This window comes from Mustela nivalis (genome assembly GCF_964662115.1).
Source record: "Mustela nivalis genome assembly, contig: HAP1_SCAFFOLD_2735, whole genome shotgun sequence".
NCBI classification, from domain to species: domain Eukaryota; kingdom Metazoa; phylum Chordata; class Mammalia; order Carnivora; family Mustelidae; genus Mustela; species Mustela nivalis.
This window is the reverse complement of record NW_028133930.1, coordinates 28,636-49,237: the sequence shown is the minus strand read 5'-3', so window position 1 is coordinate 49,237 and position 20,602 is coordinate 28,636. Positions and strand designations below refer to the sequence as shown.

General features: G+C 37.7%; 1 protein-coding gene across 1 annotated transcript; it reads left to right on the top strand.

Annotated features, from left to right (window-relative positions):
- Positions 1-1,654: 1,654 nt before the first annotated feature.
- LOC309858533 (syndetin-like) lies at positions 1,655-20,390 on the top strand (the record flags this gene model as incomplete). Its single annotated transcript, XM_082751238.1, has 7 exons — positions 1,655-1,735; positions 8,434-8,582; positions 9,591-9,687; positions 10,677-10,835; positions 14,855-14,976; positions 17,036-17,225; positions 19,672-20,390. Coding segments are annotated over 7 exons (918 nt in total), but the record flags the coding sequence as incomplete, so codon positions are not given.
- Between the last annotated feature and the right edge of the window lie 212 nt (positions 20,391-20,602).

The window sequence follows — 20,602 nt, the reverse complement described above, 5'->3', positions numbered from 1 at the left end:
AAAAGAATACACATGTATGAATCCATTTATATGAAATTTTAGAAAAGACAAAACTACTATGACAGTAAGATCAGGGATTAAGGGTGGAGGGAGAGAATCAGTGCAACGGGCATAAGGACATTTTTAAAGGGAAGGGAATTTTACATCATGATTGTGCTGGTCATTGGGCTCTAGAGTTATCAAAATTCATCACACTGTATACTTGCAATGGCTGAATTTAACTGTACAAAAATAAGATCCTAGTGAAAAAAAAGAGGGGAAGTGAAGTAATAAAGTTTATAAAACCTAATGAAAGTAAAATGTATTTAAAATGGCCATATGACATGAGTTCATGTTTTACTACACCAGGCCATCACACAGCTATTTTAGCTTGAGGCTTTCTGTCACATGTTGTGTAAGTAATTCAAATAGGAAAGGATGAGGAACAATAAATGCATGTGCGTGCCATAGATATTATAATTGTCTATGAATGAATTAGTGAGACTATATATTTTATAGTTTACTGTTAACAATGTTTTAAATGTTTTGGCCCATACAGAAACTTTTCACATTTTTCCAGATATCTGTATGTGTCTGATTACCTCTAGATTAAATTTATATTCATCAATTGAGTCAACACCAACTAAGGAGCCAGCTAACTGGGTTTTCATGTCTTTTTTTTTTTTTTTTAAGATAGTGTTCATTTACTTAGAGAGAGGAGCATGGACAGGAAGAGGGATAATCAGACTCCGCACTGAGTGTAGAGCCTGTAGAGCCCAGTGTCAGTCTCTGGATCTCATGACCTGAAATCACCACGTCAGCTGAAACCAGCAGTCTGATGCGTAACCCACTGTGCCACCCAGGCAACCCAGCTTTTCACTTTAACAGTCGAGTGTCCCTTCTCATTTATGTTCTTATGTGAGGATATTTATGAGTGCTTTGGCTCTGATGTAGTAAAGCGAATTCTATACTATGAAATGTTAACTGAGCCTAATAACGTTTTTTTTTTTTTTTTTTCATAATTTTTGGATAAGGATTTGGGTTATCTCTAATATGTGTTAGAAAATTTCAAACAGGGGCACCTGGGTGGCTCAGTCATTTAAGCGTCTGCCCCCAGCTCAGGTCATGATCCTAAGGTCCTGGGGTCGAGTTCTGCATTGGGCTTCTTGCTCTGGGGAGCCTGCTTGTGCATTCTCTCTCTCTCTCTCTCTCATTATTTCTCTCTGTGTGTCAAACAAAATCTTTACAAAGAAGAGAAAATTTAGACAGGCTGCTTTATTATGCTTCTACATAAATATGACATAGTGCATTATCTTTAAGTATCTGATGTCTTAAGTTTCAGAACTAAAAATAATAATTTGTGGGAAAGAGAAATATTGGTGATCTCTCTCCTTATAAATTTACTAGATTGCCAGGTGCTAGTGTGACCTATAAATACAAATGTGAAGTAGTTTTCTTGTTCCCTTAAGGGCTAAGGTTTGACTAGTATGCTTGATGTTTTGAAACTTTTAAATACAATTTGGAGACCCTCTGAAGGCTAAGTATCTGAGTGAAAATTCATCAGATTCTTTTTTTTTTTTTAATTCATCAGATTCTTAACCTTGGTTAATTTGAGGTTAATGTATGAAAGATTATCTCCAAGGTGATGTAGCATACCTTTCTTTCTCTTTTTCAGCTGGAATCAACAGGACTGGGCCTTAGTAGTAGTAGACTAAGAACAACTCTTAACAGAATACAAGAAAGCCTTATTGATATGGTAAGTAACCAATTAGAATTAATTCTTCTGGGCTACAGAAAATAAAAATTAGCTATCCAGTCAATTATAAATAAATTTTGCATCCATATGTATGTTGAGTGTATGAGTCCTCAGTATTACACTGTGTGTTTGTAAGGAAGTAAACGCAGGTTTCTTACAGTCTGATTGGAGAGAAGAAACTGGTGTACACGGGAGAGTCTGATGTTGGTTATACATCCAGTACAAGTTCAAGGGGAGGGGAGGTTCATGCGGAAACGGTATTTCAGAGAACAACTAAAGGAAGAAGTGAGACTTGTGCTAGTGTTTGAAGAACAGGCATGGGGTTAATGGGAAAAGGAAGAAAGACTGGCATTCAAATTAAGGTTCAGAAGCTGAGAAAGGGCCTGGAGATGGGAGCAGGCCTGGCCCACAGTTTGGCCATCTTTGTGATAGGGACACTGGTATATACTGAAGAGTCGAGTTGCCGGGAGTGTGTAGGGACCACTTTATAAATGGCCTTGAAAGTCAAGGAAGAGGTTTGGATGTAGCTGGCTATGCAGGAGGGGTTCTGGATTCCTGACTTGTGTCACAGGATGTAGTGTATTTTCTAAGAAAATAGGTTTGGCAGAAAAACAAGGCTGAGCCTTTGCAGTGTTTAAGCTAACACAGGCATTTAAAACAACACAGTTTTTTTCTTGCGATGGGCCACTGTAGTCAGAGATTGCTGTTTTTCAGCACGTTCCTCTGCACTTACATTAAGCCAAAGATCCTCTGATTTTTCTTCACCTACCCAAACCAGCAGTCATTTTCCTCTTTTCTCTTAAGGTCTGTTATTATGTACATCTTCTACTGAAGTTTTAATAAAGCAATGTAATAATTCTTTTAAGAAATACTAATTGAAATAGGATTTGCGGGGTGTGGTAGTAGTGCTGGCCATTCATCAGTGCACGGAAGAGGTAATTCCTGTCTTGGAACTTACATTTTATCGAGGCAGAGAGACAAATATGTAATATAGTGTCAAATAGTGAGAAGCACTAAGAAGAAAATAAAGCAGAGTGAGAGACCAGTGGCCTTTGAGCAGAGATGTGAGTAAGATGAGAGAGGCAGGTGTTCTTATCTTGGGTGAGCACTCTTTACACAGAGGAAATCACCTTTATCCATATCATCCATCTCCCTTATAATATGGACATCTTTCTGCCCAGTACATGTATATGTAATTTTCATAGCACTTATCTCTCAGCAAACTGCATTTCTTCAGTAAATTGTTTGTTGAACAAAGGAGTAAAACTCCAATCCCTGAGTTTTCTTGTCTACTGGCTTAACCTGGTTTGTTTTCTTGGCTTTGCTATCCATTTAATTCTGATCGTGTACAGAGTCAGGGCTCCTTGTTTGACCTAGCCACTTATTTATATATATAAATTTTTGTCTTTGTTTTTGTAAATTCGATTGGCTTTCAACTCCATTAGAAGTTATCCATGTTTCTGTTTTGCTTCTCCTTGTTTGATACTTAGCATAACCTTGATCATCACATCTTGTTTTCCAGATCTCAGTCCACAGCTTAAGTTTTTCTTGTTTCTGGCTGAAAGCCTTGAACTTGATGGACTGAATGGTCATAATCAAAAAGTCCAGACTTGGGTATAGTTACATAGTTACCTCTAGAACCCATTACTCTTAACTTAGTCTGGGCTTCATGACAGTTGGAGCCATAGATGTCCTTAATAATAAAATAATAATAATACAGTTAAAAGGATTGATAGGTCAAAATTTACCCTAAAGTCATTCTCTCTGATGTCTTTGGCATCTCTGGTAGTTACTGACTGGTGATTGTCAAACCACAGTTCCAAATTTGACCCTTAAGGCATGGATTTGTTGCTTCGGATTCTGCGATAACTAATGAAATACCATGACCAGGTAAACAAACTAGCTATTCAAACCAGCTGCCGCCCATCTGGGGATAACAATGTATCTGTAGCATCTGTCTGACCAGTTCTGTGTTCACTGGGTAAGTTTTTCCCAGAACTGGTAGTCAGATTTAGAAATGTGTTTTTAAAAACCCCTCCCCCAGTAAATGGATAGAAAGATATGCCTGCTTTTTTCCTTTGGCACCTGGTCTTTTAAAGAGATCTTTTCTTTATTTAAATCCTTATGGTTACCATCTCTTAAATCAGACTGCACCTTGGATCAGAAGGCCATGTAAGCAGTCACTCTTTTCTTCAGTTTTTAAGTAGTGCAGACCTTTTTGACAGGGTCTCTCCATAGTCCTTATTCCTCATACAGCAATACAGAAGTTTTTCTCGAATTTTCTGTTGGTTTCCAGTGTTACATGTTACATTATTACTCATACTGATAAGCATTGGTTTATTATTTTAGAAAATATATTTGTCATTCGCTAGACCTTGATCTCAGGTTCTTGTAAGCTGGTATATTCATTTTTCTTCACTTCATTAGTTTGCATCTACATTGGCAGAGAACATTAGTTGGTTTCTTGCTATTCAATACAGTCTTTGGCTGTTTAAGTAATTTATAGCCTAATCAATCTGGAGCCACTAAATGAAAGTTGTACTTTCTCTTGTATTTCCTTTAGTGCTGGTTAAAAGTATAATAAGCACATTTTTGGTTATTGTGTTTTCTCCATATATATCTTCTAAATTTTGCTTCTAAGCTGTAAAAGGTATTGTGGAATTATTATAAAAATGCCACCTGAAATTTTTTATCATATATATTCAAGTTAAATAAAATTTGACACATCAAATAGAAGTTCAAGAAAAGGAGCCTACTAGGGGAAGGAAGAAAGGGAAGCTGGTATAGGTCATAGTGATATCAGAACTGTGAATTTTTAGTTTTACACTTGGTGGTGCTAAATTGTTGGCTTTAAGATCTTTGACTAACTTGAAATCGTTGATAAGAAAAATATATTTTAAATGGGTCTGGAAAAGTCAATAAAAACAATTTCTCTTTGTAGTAGTAAATTATTAGTGGCAGGAGAGGTTAAATATTGTGACTTTCACTGTGAAACTAAAGATTTTGGTTAAGGTTTTATTTCTCAAAGTCTTCAACGGGTTTTATGTCTTTTTCTTATTGTACTGGTGTAATCTAAACACTGATCCAGCTTAGAAGCTTTTCCATTCAAGTGTGCAGTAAGCAAGTGCTGTTTATTTAAATCAGCTTGACATTTTTGTGATTCTCTTGCTCTCTTCAAGCTTATTTCCCCAAACGTAAACACAGAACTTTAGCCTTTAAGCAGATAATTACTATAATTTTTATGCCCCAAATGCCAGTATTAACTAGGAACAAAGAACAGTATCCAAATGCAAACCCTTTGAAGTAGGAGCAACAATTCCAGTGATGACTGCAAGAATGTTCTTGTGAAAGAGCTCTGTGAGTAAAGAGGGAGTTCAGCACATTTGAATGCCAGGTAGGTAAGGAGTAGTAAGGGTGGAGTAGGTGAGTGCTTGTGGCCTTTCCATATACCCAGAGATAAACTTCGTTTCTCTCAGGCCACAGATCCTTGCCTTCTGTCACCTTTTAGCACCACCTCCCTCTTCTATCCTAAATTAGCTAGTTAATATCTACTACAGTCACAGGAATTTTCCAGTTTTTAAAGATATTTTTATTTTTTAGTATACATATAGTGATACCTAATCATAAAAGAATGAAATTCAGAAGTAACTCTGCTAGTATCAATGTGTGGTATTCATGGTGTACATGGTTATGCTGGAGCTATTTTGAGTTTGAGATTGTGCAGTATTGGCAGAAAGTTCACATCAGTTTTTGTCAGTATAATTACAAAATATTTTAAAAGTGGGTGTGGTTGGGGCACCTGCGTGGTTTAGTCAGTTAAGCAGCTGCCTTCAGCTCAGGTCATGATCCTGGGGTCCTGGGATCAAGTTCTACCTCAGACTCCCTGCTCAGTGAGTGAGCAGTCTGCTTCTCCCTATTCCTCTCCCTCTGCCCCCTCCCCACTGCTTGTGCATATGTTCTCTCTCTCTCTCTCTCTCTCTCACGCTCTCTCTCAAATAAATAAATCTTAAAAAAAGAAAAAAGAAAAAAAAGAGGGGTGCTTGATGCCTAGTATATCGTTGTGGAGTATAATTCTCCAAGTTTCTACTTATAAAGCCATAGAAGGAAACTTATCTGTGCTCCTTTAACCTGTACAGTCCTATACATTCTGAGTAGCTGTCAGCTTCTGATTGAACCTCTTTCCAATAAGAAACTCATAACCCTCCCTGCCTTATACTTCTGTCTGATAGAAAGTGCTTTGTTGTGATGCAGCCAAATCTACCTCTCTGGAATTATTTTCTGTTATTCCTCTTTCTACTCCATTGGGCCACTTGGTCTAGCTTAGCCATCTGGCCCAAGTGAGTTATCTCTTCCCCTAATTCCTTTATTAGTTTTTGTTTGTTTGTTTGTTTCAAGATTTCATTAAGTCTTCTTCCTCACCATCCATTGACTTTCTGTGAGATGGATATTCACAAAGAGAAAATACCGAGTATTATAGGAGGTATTAGAAGTATAATATTGGAAGTAGGTGGAAGGCAAGGAGCTATGTGAGGAGAGTATGAGACTCATGGGGTGCCTTGGTGACTCAGCGGCTCAGTTGGTTAAGCACCTGCCTTCTGTTGAGGTGATGATCTCAGGGTCCTGGGATTAAGCCCTACATCAGGCTCCCTGTTCAGTGGGGAGCATGCTGCTTCTCCCTCTGCCACTCCCCTTGCTTGTGCTCTCTGGTTCTATCTCTCTGTCAAATAAATAAATGAAATCTTAAAAAAAAAAAAAAAAGACTCAAGGGATACGCAATAGTTGGATAGCTATCTTTATTATTAAGTCGTTCAACAAGCACACATTGAGTGCCACGGTACTTTATGGAAGACCAGTGGGTGGTCCTTCTGGTAGAAGAGGCAGATAGGAATAACGAATATCCATTTTAATGTCCAATTGTGTCAGGAATTACAAAAAAAGAAAACTAGGAAAGGATAGAAAGAGAAGAGAAGGGGTATGATTTTGTTTAGGTAATCACACGTAGCCTCTCTGGGAAGGTAACATTGAGGTAGATCCCTGAAGGAAGAAATAGAGGAGTGAGTCACCTGAATGAGAATTCATTTATTTAACAACATTTATTTAGTGCCTATTTATTGAACACTTTATGTATGGTGGTAGACCCTGTCTGGGAGTTGAGGATACAGTTTTGGTAGGGAGAGAGCAGTCCGACAAAACTCCCTACTCATGTGCAACTCGTTTGCTAGTAGAGAGGGAATATATTGGAGATAAGTGTCTCAGGTGGAGGAAAGAGGGAATGCAAAGGCCCTGAGATAGGACCATGTCTGACCTATTCCAGGAACAGCACAGAGGTGAGGATAACCAGAACAAAGCAAGTAGGAGGGCTGGTAAGAGATAAAATCAAAGAGATAGCCAGAGCCTAGATCCATGTAAGGCCTTTGGATTTTACTCTGAGGAAGACAGGAAGCTGTTGGAAGAGCTTGAGCAGGAGAGTTGACATGATCTGCCTTAATTAGGTAAAAGAGAATTATTTTCACAGGAAGAAACAAAGGAGAGGTGATGGAGTGGGGAAGGAAAGGGGAGACACAAATGATTCCAGGGTTCCTCACGTAGATAGTCTGGTAGATGGTGATTACATAAACACTGGCATTAAATGAAATAGCACATATAGCCATTTAATGCTGTGTGTTTGTGTGTGTGTGTTTGTGTGTGTGTGCAGGAGACGGGTGATTATTTTCCTTTCTAGTAGAAGAAAATAAATAATGGAGCTGTGACTTTGATTAACTTGCATAGTTTCCTTATCCCGATTCTCCCTTAGAGAAAGCACAGTTGTTCCCAAAATAACTTTTAAATGCTAATTGAGTAATTAGAGATTGAAGAGAAACAATATCTTTTGTGGAAGATAGGATACAAAGAAGAACTAAAGAAGAATAAAACCATTTTCTAACTTGGAAGGTTTTATAATGTTTTAGTTCCATTTCGCTAAATTTATAAACCTGTTATGCTCCCAGAGTCCTTTCATTCATAAGGCAAGTGTTGGGAGATTTGTGACTATATAATTCATTTAAGAAGTAATCGAGATTTACATTTTGTACACTTTTAGATTTGTTTGTATCCAATTTTTGTGCCCTAATTTTCTTGGACGATCCTTTAAAATCAATACACCCTGCTCTTCAGGCTCCCTTTCTTTGATTCCCATGAGCCACCTGCCTTCTCATCAGTAACGTGACTCCAGACATCTACCAAAACAGTTAGCTCAGTTTCAGTTTATAAGTGCAGTCTAGTCCTGCCTTCTTGAGATTATACCAGGGTTACCTTGATTAAAGTGTGGATGTGAAATGGTTAACCACATCATAATTTTGGAATGTGCCAGCTCAGTCCTCCAGAGGCTGTCTCTCTTTTCTCATTTACAGGTTCTCGAAGGGCATCTTGCTATTGTCTCTATGAAACATCTTCCAATTCATAAATATTGCTTGTGTTGGCCGATTTTAGGTCACATGCAGATAATAGCATATGGAGCTGGACCGTTTTCACTTAGTATAGAAAGGAAATTTCCAGTAGTTAGAAAATATAAAAGAAGGAAAAGAAAGAACAGAAACTAAATGTGATTAATATGCATGCCTACGAGTATTTTAATTACAGGTCCAGTTTTGTAAAACCACATAGTTTATTACTATTAGATTTGATTTCAGGCTGTGTGTGCACATGTGTTGTGTTTTCAGGAAGTTTCAGCTGATCCTACCGCCACCCTCACAGCAGCAGAAGAGAGAAAGGAGAAAGTGCCAAGCCCACACCTCAGTCACCTGGTGATTTTGACATCTGGGGATACGTTGTATGGGCTGGCGGAAAGAGTGGTAGCCACAGAATCCTTGTAAGTTGTTAAAACCCGTTGCTTTGCCTTTAAGTATTTAAGAAAAGTTATAGAAGTAAGCACTGTGTAATTAGATTTCTAGCTGCATCCTTCTCCTACTTCTGAGTGTCACTTAATTTATTTCTGAGAAGTCTCTCCTGAAATAGATCACCAATCGATTTTTTAAAACTACATGGTTGGTGTTCAGTTACGTCAGTGGAAAAAGGGAAATCTTTTAGGTTTCAGTCTTGAGCAACATGATCCTTGCTTTAAAGTAAAACTTTACAAAAAAGTAACCACATCATAGCATACTCTATATTTTCCTATCAAATCGTGATTCTAGAGAAAGTAGTTATAGCATCAGTTTAGTGTTAAATATAGTTAGCCCTCGACATCAGCAGGAATGCTTCCTGACCTTTATAAATCCCCCATTTTTAATACAGGTAAAGCACATGACTTCTATAAAATGTTGTCCAGCATCAATCAAGAGTTTTTGCGTACATAACAAAAAAATAGAGAAAAACAGGGCAGCTGCTGACAAATCTCAGAGCAAATGACTCTACTCCCGCACACCAGCCTCCTGACCTGAAGTTCATGTGTATATCTCAGCCAAGCTACAGTTTGCTGCATTAGGAGATGTGCCAGTCAGATGTTAAATCTGTGAATTCAACTCTCTGTTCTATATAATTAAATGGGATCCTTACAGGAAATCCTTAAAAAAAAAAAAAAAGCCTGTTAAATTTTTTTCTTCCATCTCTCCTGTGATCTGTGCTTCTGTGTCACATGCAGAGCAGCCTAGCAGTTTATTTGAAGTCTCCTTCTTCCATCTCTGCTCGCAATCTGTGATAATCTCAACAGTAACTTTTGGGTAGGTTGTAAATGAGCTAATACAAGGTAGTTCACTCAAGTGGAGAGGAATTTTAACGGCTAAACTTGTGCTTAGAGATCTTAAAGGTGACTTGCACAAAAGTCTTGACAGGCCATGGATCGCGCCCTCTGCTTATGCAATGCATTCTTTATTCCCTTTAGGGTATTCTTGGCTGAACAGTTTGAGTTCCTTCAACCCCATCTGGATGCTGTGATGCCTGCAGTCAAAAAGCCCTTTCTTCAGCAGTTTTACTCTCAGGTCAGAAACACTCTTGGATGTCATTTCAGCTGGGAGCACATTATTTGGGGTTTTTTAACTGGTGGCCAGTCTCCAGATTCCAGGAGAGCAGTTAACATACATTTTTTCACTCATGAATTCCCATAGTAAGTTAATACTTACTGAGCAGCTCCTATACCTTTTCATCCAATGCGCATTACAACTGTATTTACAATAAAGTGTGATAAGGGGAAAGAAAATGCAGCAGGGTTTTTAACATTGGCTGGAGGAGGAAATGAGGTGTCATCAGGAGAAGGTTTTCTAGAAATGCTGTCTGAGGGAGGGTTGTTTAAACCAGGGCAGGTGGCTGCGATGGGAGTATATTGCAAGCTAAGGGAATGGCTTACAGGAGACCAGCCAGTGAGAGAGAGCCTGGAGTGAGTCAGAGGCCGAGAACGCAAAGACTGTCAGAGCAGGGGAAGGGGCCAGTGGTGAGAGAGACAGCTGGAGTAAGAAGCAGGAGCCACATGGTGCATAGTGCTCTCAGCCCGGAGGTGGGCTCTGTCTGCAGGGTACTGGGAAGGGACCGGAGGATTTGAAACTGGTAAGTGGCCTGTTGAGTATGTGTTTTAGAAAGAGGGTTTGGCAGCAATAGATGGCAGGCCTGTGGGCAGGGAGCCTGGCTTGTAGGCTGTCACGAGTATACATTTGAGAGATGACAAAATCTCCTGATGGGGCAGGTAGAGTGGAAATGGACAGAAGTGCAAAAATGGGAGATATTTGCTCATCTCCGTGAGAATCTGTGGTTCTTTTATTGTTGTGCATCAGTGACCTCAAGTTGATTGTATGTCTCAAAAGTGTTTTGAGTAAGTCCTATGCCAACGAACTGAAGTGTTTTCATAATTTAAATATCCAGTTGTGTATGTTTTATTTTTAGATGTGATGTATACTCGAAATAGATACAAAATATTTTTTATAAACTTGATACTTTTAGAAAAGGTTTGTTTTCCTTTCTATGAAATGTATTTCAGACAGTCTCGACTGCCAGTGAACTACGCAAACCAATTTATTGGATTGTAGCCGGTAAAGCTATTGATTATGAACAGATGCTGCTCCTGATGGCTAATGTGAAGTGGGACGTAAAAGAAATTATGTCACAGCACAACATCTATGTAGATGCACTGCTGAAGGCAAGTATGCAGAAACACCTTTGTTTAAAGATGAGTCTGCCGGGAGAACTGTTCCTGTCATTGTACTTGCTCTGAAGTAGTGGGATTATCATTATTACCACATTTCTAGCATCATGGTATTAAAGCCCCTAAATCAGAATGGACTTGTTTTTGAATTTTGTGTTCTTTTAGAGCCAAGAATTCTTCATAGATTTTTTTGTTTTTGCTCACTAATTACCCATCTTGAATTAGAGTTTGATTGGGATGTCTTGGCTGACTTTCATTTTAAGTAATTTCAATAACCAGGACTATGGTGACAAGAAGATATTTCTATTTAATTAGATGTTTCTGTAGTTGTGTAGATTTATTAGCAAGAAACCAAGCCCCTGATTATTCTGTATTATCGTTGTTGTTGTTTTTCCAGAAATTACATTACCTTTGCAATGTGTCATGCAAACACCTTTGCATTTAAAACTTACATTTAAAAGTTTTCTGGAAAGAATTGTACACCTCTTGTCATTTATGCATCAAGAGATATTTATAGATCACCTACATGTGCCACACACTGATCTAGGTGCTGACAGCATAGCTGTGATTTTTTTTTTAAAAACATCTATTTATTTATTTGACAGAGAGGGAGAGATCACAAGTAGGCAGAGAGGTAGGCGGAGAGAGAGGAGGAAGCAGGCTCTCCACCGAGCAGAGAGCCCGAGCGGGGCTCGATCCTAGGACCCGGAGACCATGACCTAAGCCAAAGGCAGAGGCTTTAACCCACTGAGCCACCCAGGTGCCCCGGCATAGTTGTGATTAAGGAATTTACATATCCCCAGGGAATTTACATGCCAGTACGGAGACAACAGTAAAGACCTAAATTAAGATAAAATGTGTCCATTAATTTATAGCTCTGTGAAAAAATAAATAAGCAGCAGAGGAGGGATAGAGAGTGCAAAGTGTGGTTTGGGAGCAATATTGTTTATTTATGTGTGGTCACAGAAGGGGATACTTATCAGGAGATGAAGTGAGAATTGGGGAGCAGCCCGAAGGAAGCTAGGAGATGAGCCATGTGGATATCTGAGGAGAAGCAAGGGCATTTGAGGAAATGAAAAAAGCTTTCAGAAAAGTCTCGTTTTTCATATTTGTTAGTGAAAAGAAAATTGGCCCTTCTTAAGCTCCTGGCTTTTCTCTCATTCACACAAACTTTCTTACTGCTTAGGGCAACAGATGGTAGCTGGGACACTTGTGAACCAGTAAGCAAAGCTAGAGATCAGAACAGAGATAGTGGTGGAATTCATCATCTCTCTGCCTGGTGACCTCCTAGAACTCTGTAATGGAGATTGCGAGACCATCCCAAGACCACTCCAGAACTAAGGGTGGGAGAAAAGTTAGCAGTGTCTAGGGGTTACTGTCAGGTCTGAGGGTGCTCTGTAATTGCCTCCCTGGGAGAACTTTGATTTCTAGGGTTCCCATAAAACTTCAGTTGGGAATCTTAATTTGGAATATGTTAGTCAAATGTATTTTGTAAATAATCTCATACCCTTTCTTTAAAACAATTTTGTTTTTGAAAAGTTGATTTTATTTTTTATGGCATGCCAACCATGGTATTCATAGGGAAGCAAGAAGACAGAGAGTTCTGCACTCAGTGAATATATATACTAGAAGGAGCCTTAGTTCTTCTTGTTTTTTTGTTTGTTTGTTTGTTTGTTTGTTTAAGATTTTATTTATTTGAGAGAGAGAGCATGTGTACCATGAGCAGGGAGAGGGAGAGAGAATCTTGAGCAGATTCAGCGCTAAGCTGGATATGACACTCGATTCCATGACTGAGATCATTACTGACCCAAAACCAAGAGTCGATGCTCAATGGATTGAGCCTCCCAAGTGCTCCTAGTTATTTTTAATTATAAAAAACATTAATACTGTGGGGCACCTGGGTGGCTCAGTGGGTTAAAGCCTCTGCCTTCCGCTCAGGTCATGATCCCAGGGTCCTGGGATCGAGCCCCACATCGGGCTCTCTGCTAAGCGGGAAGCCTGCTTCCTCCTCTCTCTCTCTGCCTACTTGTGATTTCTGTCTGTCAAATAAATAAATAAAATCTTTAAAAAAAAAAAAAAAGAAACATTAATACTGTAAGAAAGAACCAAATGCATTAAGATTATTAACCTGAACCAGTTTTTAGCAGCTTAAAACCTCTCCTCAAGAAGTTCTTATATAACTTTTATTTGTTCTATTACTTTTCCAAATCCAAACCTTTAGGTAAAAAGCAATCTGCATTTGTTGCCCCTCAAAAATCTTAAGTAAAACGAAATGGTTTTATTGTTCATTTAACAACAAACATTATTGAACATTGAAGTTAGCAGTGAGTAGAATGACATTGTTTACAGTTAGCATATAACTTTTTTTTTTTTTTTAGGTTTTTATTTATTTATTTGAGAGCAATGGAGAGAGTATGAGCAGGTGCGGAGGGGAAGAGGGAGAGGGAGCAGCAGACTGCCTGTTGAGCAGGGAGCCCAAGGCAGGGCTCCATCCCAGGATCCGGGGATCCTGATCTGAGCTGAAGGCAGATGCTTAATTGACCAGGCTACCCAGATGCCACAGCATATAACTTTATTTTTAAAATATTAGTGAAAGCACTGAATCGTGACTGGAAATCTAAAGCAGGGTTTACTGCAGTGAAGCATAAATATAATAGCAAATACTAGTGTTCCTCTAGATTCATAAAATGGAAAGGATGAAGAGCAATTATTTATTCAACTTTGAATTTCAAAAAGGAAGCTTGGTGGATTGAAAATTCACTTTTTCATAAATAATTAAAAGCAGTTAACTGTCAAAAATAAATTTAAAAAATTGAGATTAACAGAAAAGCGAAAGGATAAGTAATCATGTGGTAGCTTGAGTGGTAATGATTAGTTTTTTTTTTTTTCCTTCCTGTGTGTTATTAGAGAATTTGAACACATGTCAGTCTTGACTTTTTAAGCATTATGTACCTGCTGTCTTGAGGAAACTAAAGAAAAAAAAATGCCATTTTAAATCTTGTTAAATTCATTTGAAATGTATTTTCAGGGAAGGAGCGATAGCATTTACTTTTGTAAATGAACATATTTAGGTGACGTAGTCCAAAGAAACTAGAAATACATTTATTGAAGGGTAAACTGTTTGCTTTCATGAAATTGTTAGAATTTGTCTAAATTAGCTACATAAATTTTTATTTTTAGTAGAACGGTATCATGAAAGTTCCTAATAAGTAATAAAAATACTCAGTGTTTCTGTAGGAAATAGGAAGTATTTTATGTTTTATTTTTTCCTTTGCACTAAAAATTTGCAGCTAGTCATTGCTTTCAAATCATTTGGAATATAATAACTAATTTACTTTTAAAGAATGTTTAAGATAGAGAATAGTTTATTTGATTATTCTCTAAGGAGTATAGCCTCAAATTACAAAGGGTTCACAGTTCACTCTGAGTTGAAAGCTTATCAAAATACTTTTTTTTTAAAGATTTTTTATTTATTTATTTGACAAACAGAGATCACAAGCAGGTAGAGAGGCAGGCAGAGAGAGAGAGGAGGAAGCAGGCTCCCTGCTGAGCAGAGAGCCCGATGTGGGACTCGATCCCAGGACCCTGAGACCATGACGTGAGCCGAAGGCAGAGGCTTAACCCTCTGAGCCACCCAGGCGCCCCTCAAAATACTTTTTTAAACTGGGTTTCTTGAAGATCATTTTAAAGACATATTAGGTTATTAAACTCTTTTAATCCATACTGACGTGACTAGAAAAATTTGAGATGAAGAAGCATTTGAACATTGTTAGCATTGCTTAATCTATTAATGACACTTATTTCCTTGGAGATAAAATGTCGTGTGCTCTGTATCACAACATAGTTTATTCAATGTGAAGTACTTGAAAAGTCCAAGTTATATTTGTATTCTCTTTTTGTATTACTTGGTTTGATTCTGAGTTTTTCTAAATCTTCTTCTTTGCTGGAAAGATGGGAAAGCAATATGGCATTATAATTATATCCTCATATGGCCATAATTTTTGTCTTCTTAGGAATTTGAGCAGTTTAACAGGAGGTTAAATGAGGTTTCTAAGAGAGTTCGGATACCCCTGCCTGTGTCTAATATACTTTGGGAACACTGTATACGGCTGGCCAACAGAACTATTGTCGAAGGGTAAGTTTTCATGAAACTATTATCTGATTCTTCAGTGACAAATTGTAATGTACAGATCACATTGTATGTTGTCATTACCAGATAGAATAGGTAGAGAAAGTCTTGGCCAGCAGACAATCTTCCAGTAATTCAGGTTTGACTTTAGAACATTATTAAAGAAACCTTAAATCCCACTGTGCCTCTGCTGTCTGTGCTTTAGAACCAGCTAGTAACCAGCTAGAACCAGCTAGTAGGAGACAGTGGAAAATAGCATCTCATGGTGATCTGAAAGTTAAACTCATAATAGTTATTATTGCCTAATGATATAATTATTATGATGATTATGCGTAACAGTTATTGAGCACTCTGTGTCATTTATTGGATCAAGCACTTCACAGGATTATATCACCAAATCCTAACATTAGCTCTTTTTTTTAAAATTAAATTTAATTTTTTTATTTTTTTATAAACATATAATGTATTTTTATCCCCAGGGTTACAGGTCTGTGAATCGCCAGGTTACACACTTCACAGCACTCACCATAGCACATACCCTCCCCAATGTCCATAACCCCACCACCCTCTCCTGACCCCCCCCTCCCCCCAGCAACCCTCAGTTTGTTTTGTGAGACTAAGAGTCACTTATGATTTATCTCCCTCCTGATCCCATCTTGTTTCATTTATTCTTTTCTTACCCTCCAAACCTTCCACTAACATTAGCTCTTTGATAGAACCATTATTCTCTCTGTTTTATCAAGGAGAAAACCTCAGAAAATCAAGAAATTAAATAAATTTCCCAGGTTCACACAGTTTTCAAACACCAAGAAGGTTTATGAACTTCTGATGGCAAAATCAGGTCTCATAACCACTATGTCTGTTAGTGGTATCATTATTATATCATTGTAAACTGTATAAATCTTCCACATGTTGAGTTTGAAGATCTATCAATACTAATTTTCCTACTTACTCAGAGAACGATGCTTATGTCTAGAATATAAACTATGTTTGGGAGGCAAGCTGCTGTCTCAGAGACCATTCATGTGGTCTGGAATTGCACATTTCCACACTCTCGTTTATCTGATTTCTTTTCATTTCTTCTTTGATATAAAAAAGAATGTATTAGAGAGTGGGAAGGTGACAGTGACAACAAGCTGACAACAGTTTTGGCACTCTGTATTGAAACCAGCCTTGCTGGAAATCACAGAATGGCTCTGTGTCAACAGTCACAACTGAAAAGTATTTTTAATAAATTTGTTTAATAAAGTAGAAAAGTGAATAATGTTATATTTCTGTGCAAAACACTTTTTATTAAAACAAAGCAGTAAAGCCTGGTCACTTCTAATAATCTGTGCTTCAGTGTCCTTGTAAATTTCTTTAGGGGAAGTACCGCATTCCTGCGGTTGGATTCTCCACATTTTGTGTTATTGAAGGAACGAGACACTGACTTACAAGTAATAACATGTCCTCTTAGGGTTAATACATTCTTATTACTACTCCACCTTAGAATACACAGGTTTCCAGTAGTGTGGGGTGTCAGAATAAGTCTATAAAGTTTATGACAAGTATGTATATCCTTTTTTTGCTTATATGCTCACATGTTTCTTAGGTTCAGCTGACAGTCCATGGGGGAATTACTGCTTTTGTTTCCTTTACATCCGGTAGTTAACAACACTGAACAGTTTTATGAAACTAAGATTCCTTTGGAGTATTCATAGCCCAGCTTAGAAATAATTCTTGGCAGCCAGATTTACTGGAAGACCAGTTTAACTTTCTTACAGATGATTATGTTTATTGACCGGGGTGGGGTGGTGGGCACTGTAGTCTGTCGAGCAGCAAAAAACTTCAGAAGTTATTCAGTCTCTTTGCTTTGCGAATGAGGAAGCTGAGGCCCCATAGGCAAAATGATAGCTGAGGGCTCCAGCGCAGCTCAGTCTTTCTGACAGAAGGCTCATGTGCTCTTTCCTAGAACCCTCTCGTTTCTGGAGAATCTGTCCAGACACAGGTTAACGAAGAGTTTGAGTACCTACAGGTTTCTTTTTCCATCGCTTCATTTCTGGTTTTTTATTATTGTGTATCTTAGATATGCCAACGTCAAGAAGTGTAGTAATGAGGGTCGTGCCTTAATGCAATTGGATTTTCAACAGTTTTTAATGAAACTTGAAAAACTAACAGATATTAGACCTATTCCTGATAAAGAATTTGTGGAAACCTATATTAAAGCCTACTATCTAACCGAGAATGACATGGAACGCTGGATCAAAGAGCACAGGGTGAGAGCTGGAAAACAGTTAATTAAGTTTTTATTCCTTTTCCTTTGTGCTGTTCTTGTCTGGTGTATTATATAATTCAAAATCATGGGAGTCAAATATAAAGCATCAGCTGATTCTTTACCATATTCACACTTTGTCTATGTAGTGCCCTTTGCATAATCAAATCCCTTCGAGATCTTTCTGAACTGCAACAGTAATTATCTGGAAAGGTAGCCAGAATCTGAACTTTAGCTGTGTTTATCCTGCAGCTGTGTTGTGGGAAAAGGCTGAAGTTGGTTAACATCAAGACAAATTGAAGACAGCAGCATTGAAGTGATTCACAAGCTAATGTCTATTATATAACTTAAACCTTATAGCTCTCAACAGTGAGTTGGTGTCATCCTTACCACACTGACATTTATTAGTGATGAGTGACTATATTAATATTGAAATGGCTACATTTAACTTCCTCCTTCATTAGATTTTACCTTGAATATAGATACGATCGTTTTTCTTTTGTGTTGATATATAGATAAGTAGAGAAAAGGTTCATTTATTTATTTATTAAAGATTTTATTTATTTATTTGACAGAGATCACAATTAGGCAGAGAGGCAGACAGAGAGAGAGAGAAGGAAGCAGGCTCCCCACAGAGCAGAGAGCCTGATGTGGGGCTCGATCCCAGGACCCTGGGATCATGACCTGAGCCAAAGGCAGAGGCTTTAACCCACTGAGCCACCCAGGTGCTCAAAAGTAATCTTTATTAAGTGTTATTTAGGATGCTGCATTTTTGACACAGTTCAACTCAACATCTGTCACCAGAAGATGCTGAGTATGGAGGCTTTCCTAATATGATTGTTCTACCATTCGTCTAGGTAGGCAGTATGGGAAGACAGACTTAATGAAAATATGGGAAGTATTAAAATTATCACCTCGTTTTATTCCTTCAGTAACTCTAGTGATCACGTTTACTTAAGCTATAAACATCATGGGTAAAAGCTAAGTAAATTTTTATTTTATTTGACTGGGTAAGGAAATAAGGAATTATTTATATTTACTCTATCAGCCTCATCCAGTCTAGTTTCAGTACTCTAGAAAAAAGAAATGAGTATTAGCCTGAGTTTTATGGAAATGTGCCCAGTGTGGGTCAGTTTCAGATCTTTGGGAGCAAAGTAGAAATGTAATATTATTTTCAGTGATTTTGATCGGTACACCAGAATTGAGAAAAATGTCGTCCCTTTTAGTCCCATTGACTTCTGACATTTGAAAACCAGAATGCTAAACCAGGAACAGATGGGCTGCTGAATGTTGCTGGAATCTATTTAGTAAAGTAAGCTATAAACACTTTGAGGTTGCTACTGAGGAAGGTGTTTATGGAAAGAGTACAAGTAACTAAGAAGAAAGGCACAGCTCCTAGATATCCATTATTTGATATAAGAATGATATCTATTTTTGAGTTTCCTGTTTTAATGTAGTGCACCAAAATTTTAGCTTAGCATTTTGTGAGAACCTCAACTAGCTGATATTTGTAATTCAGTGAAATTTTCTCGGGAGCCGACTATCCTATCTTCTAGGACAGTGCCTACCTAGCTCAGTGCTTGATGACAGTGGATACTTATTAAATATTGGCTGATTAAAAGAATTTACCAGATGCTAACAGGTGCTCCCAGAGCTCAGATACACAAACTGAATAGTTTGCTGAGGTTTTAAAATTAACTCTTTCTCATATTTTGAAACTCTTTAGGTGGTTACCTCCTGAGAAGACAGATGACTTTTCTTACTAGATGGTAGTATAGGGCTCGCTTTCCTTATCTGAACTCTTGTTATTCATCCTCCAGAACCAGATCAGTATACAAACCTTTCTAGTGAATCCCTATTCATTCTTTTCCTAGGAACTCATTATCTGAAATTCAGGAACCAAATAGATTTTACAGCATAAGAGACTTATAGTCTTAATTTTACTTACTGGCTATAATGACAGTATGAAGGTTTAAAAGCCGGTAGCTTTCGGATCCTTGTTACCTTACTCATTTATCATAAGTCAGAAAAGTTGTTCTGTGGTTAGAGACTTTTTTCACTTTATAGAAAAAAGAGTGTCAGAAAATAGTTATTTAGTAGCATTTTAAAAATTTGAGAGGTCTGTGTATTTTAGTAACTTCATAAATAAAGACCTCCACAGAAACAAGCATAAAGTATGTGGTCTTAAAAGTAACAAAAGCATAGGCATGTCAGATTACTCTGTCATATTGAAGAGATTCTAGTCCTTTCTGTTTCGGTATATCATGCAGTGTCCTTATTATTATAGTTCATGTCCATGTCTCAGACTATAATTTCCTCTGCTTTTCACTGATTTGTAGTGCTCAGTCACTATCCACTGAAAACTGAGTATCTGCCTGTTCTTTCCTTGCATTGATCAATACATGTCTTTCAGCATACTAAATTTGGATCTTTTTTTTCCCCCCGAGCAGGAGTATTCAACGAAGCAGCTGACCAATCTGGTAAATGTTTGCCTGGGATCCCATATCAATAAGAAAGCAAGACAAAAACTTCTAGCTGCTATAGATGATATAGACAGACCTAAAAGATAATGAATACATTCTTTTTTCTCAATGCATTGATCTTCTCTCAACATATATGACATGAAAGCCAATTTTTCATGCACTCCTGACTGTTGTCTGCTAAGAAATCTTTGTGCATGTTCTTTCCAACTGGGAAGTGGAAAACACTGAAGTTTGTGTGGTGTTCTCAAATGACTTTTATATGCTCTGATCCTTCTCCTCAACTTTTAGTCTCATTTGTTGTATTCTTTTTCTGAAGTGATATCATTGCCTTGTCATAAGTATTGTTATGTGACTGCAGTTACACTTTTTACTGAAGAATGCACTGTAAGTATATAATTAGAAGGAACAGTGATAATACATCCATGGGCAGTTTTCGGAGAATGAATTTATGTTGGTATTTTTTTTACCCTCTCTACTTGGTTCTTAATATATAAATGGGAGGGTTTATGTATAGTATCTCCTAATTATGAGCATTGCATGGGAATTGAAAAGTATACATAAGCAAAATAGCTGAAAAATCAGTATGTTCTCTGTGTTTTTAAATGTCAGAGTTTATGTCGGGGTTAATTTGGTTATAACAGTGATCATAAATGATGAAATTGAATAAATACTATACTCTAACATGATCCGCCTATGTGAGACTAAATTTTGATACTGTTCCACGGCAGGCAGAATTTATGAAACAATAATGAAATTTTTCAGTGTGTTCTAACAATTTTAATGATCTTACATCTTGGTACCAGCGATGAAAAGTAATTTTATTGGGTGTACCTTTTCAGAGCCTGAGTAGCACCCAGAATAGTGATTGTGGCTCCCCCCCCCCATCCTTTCCTTTTCT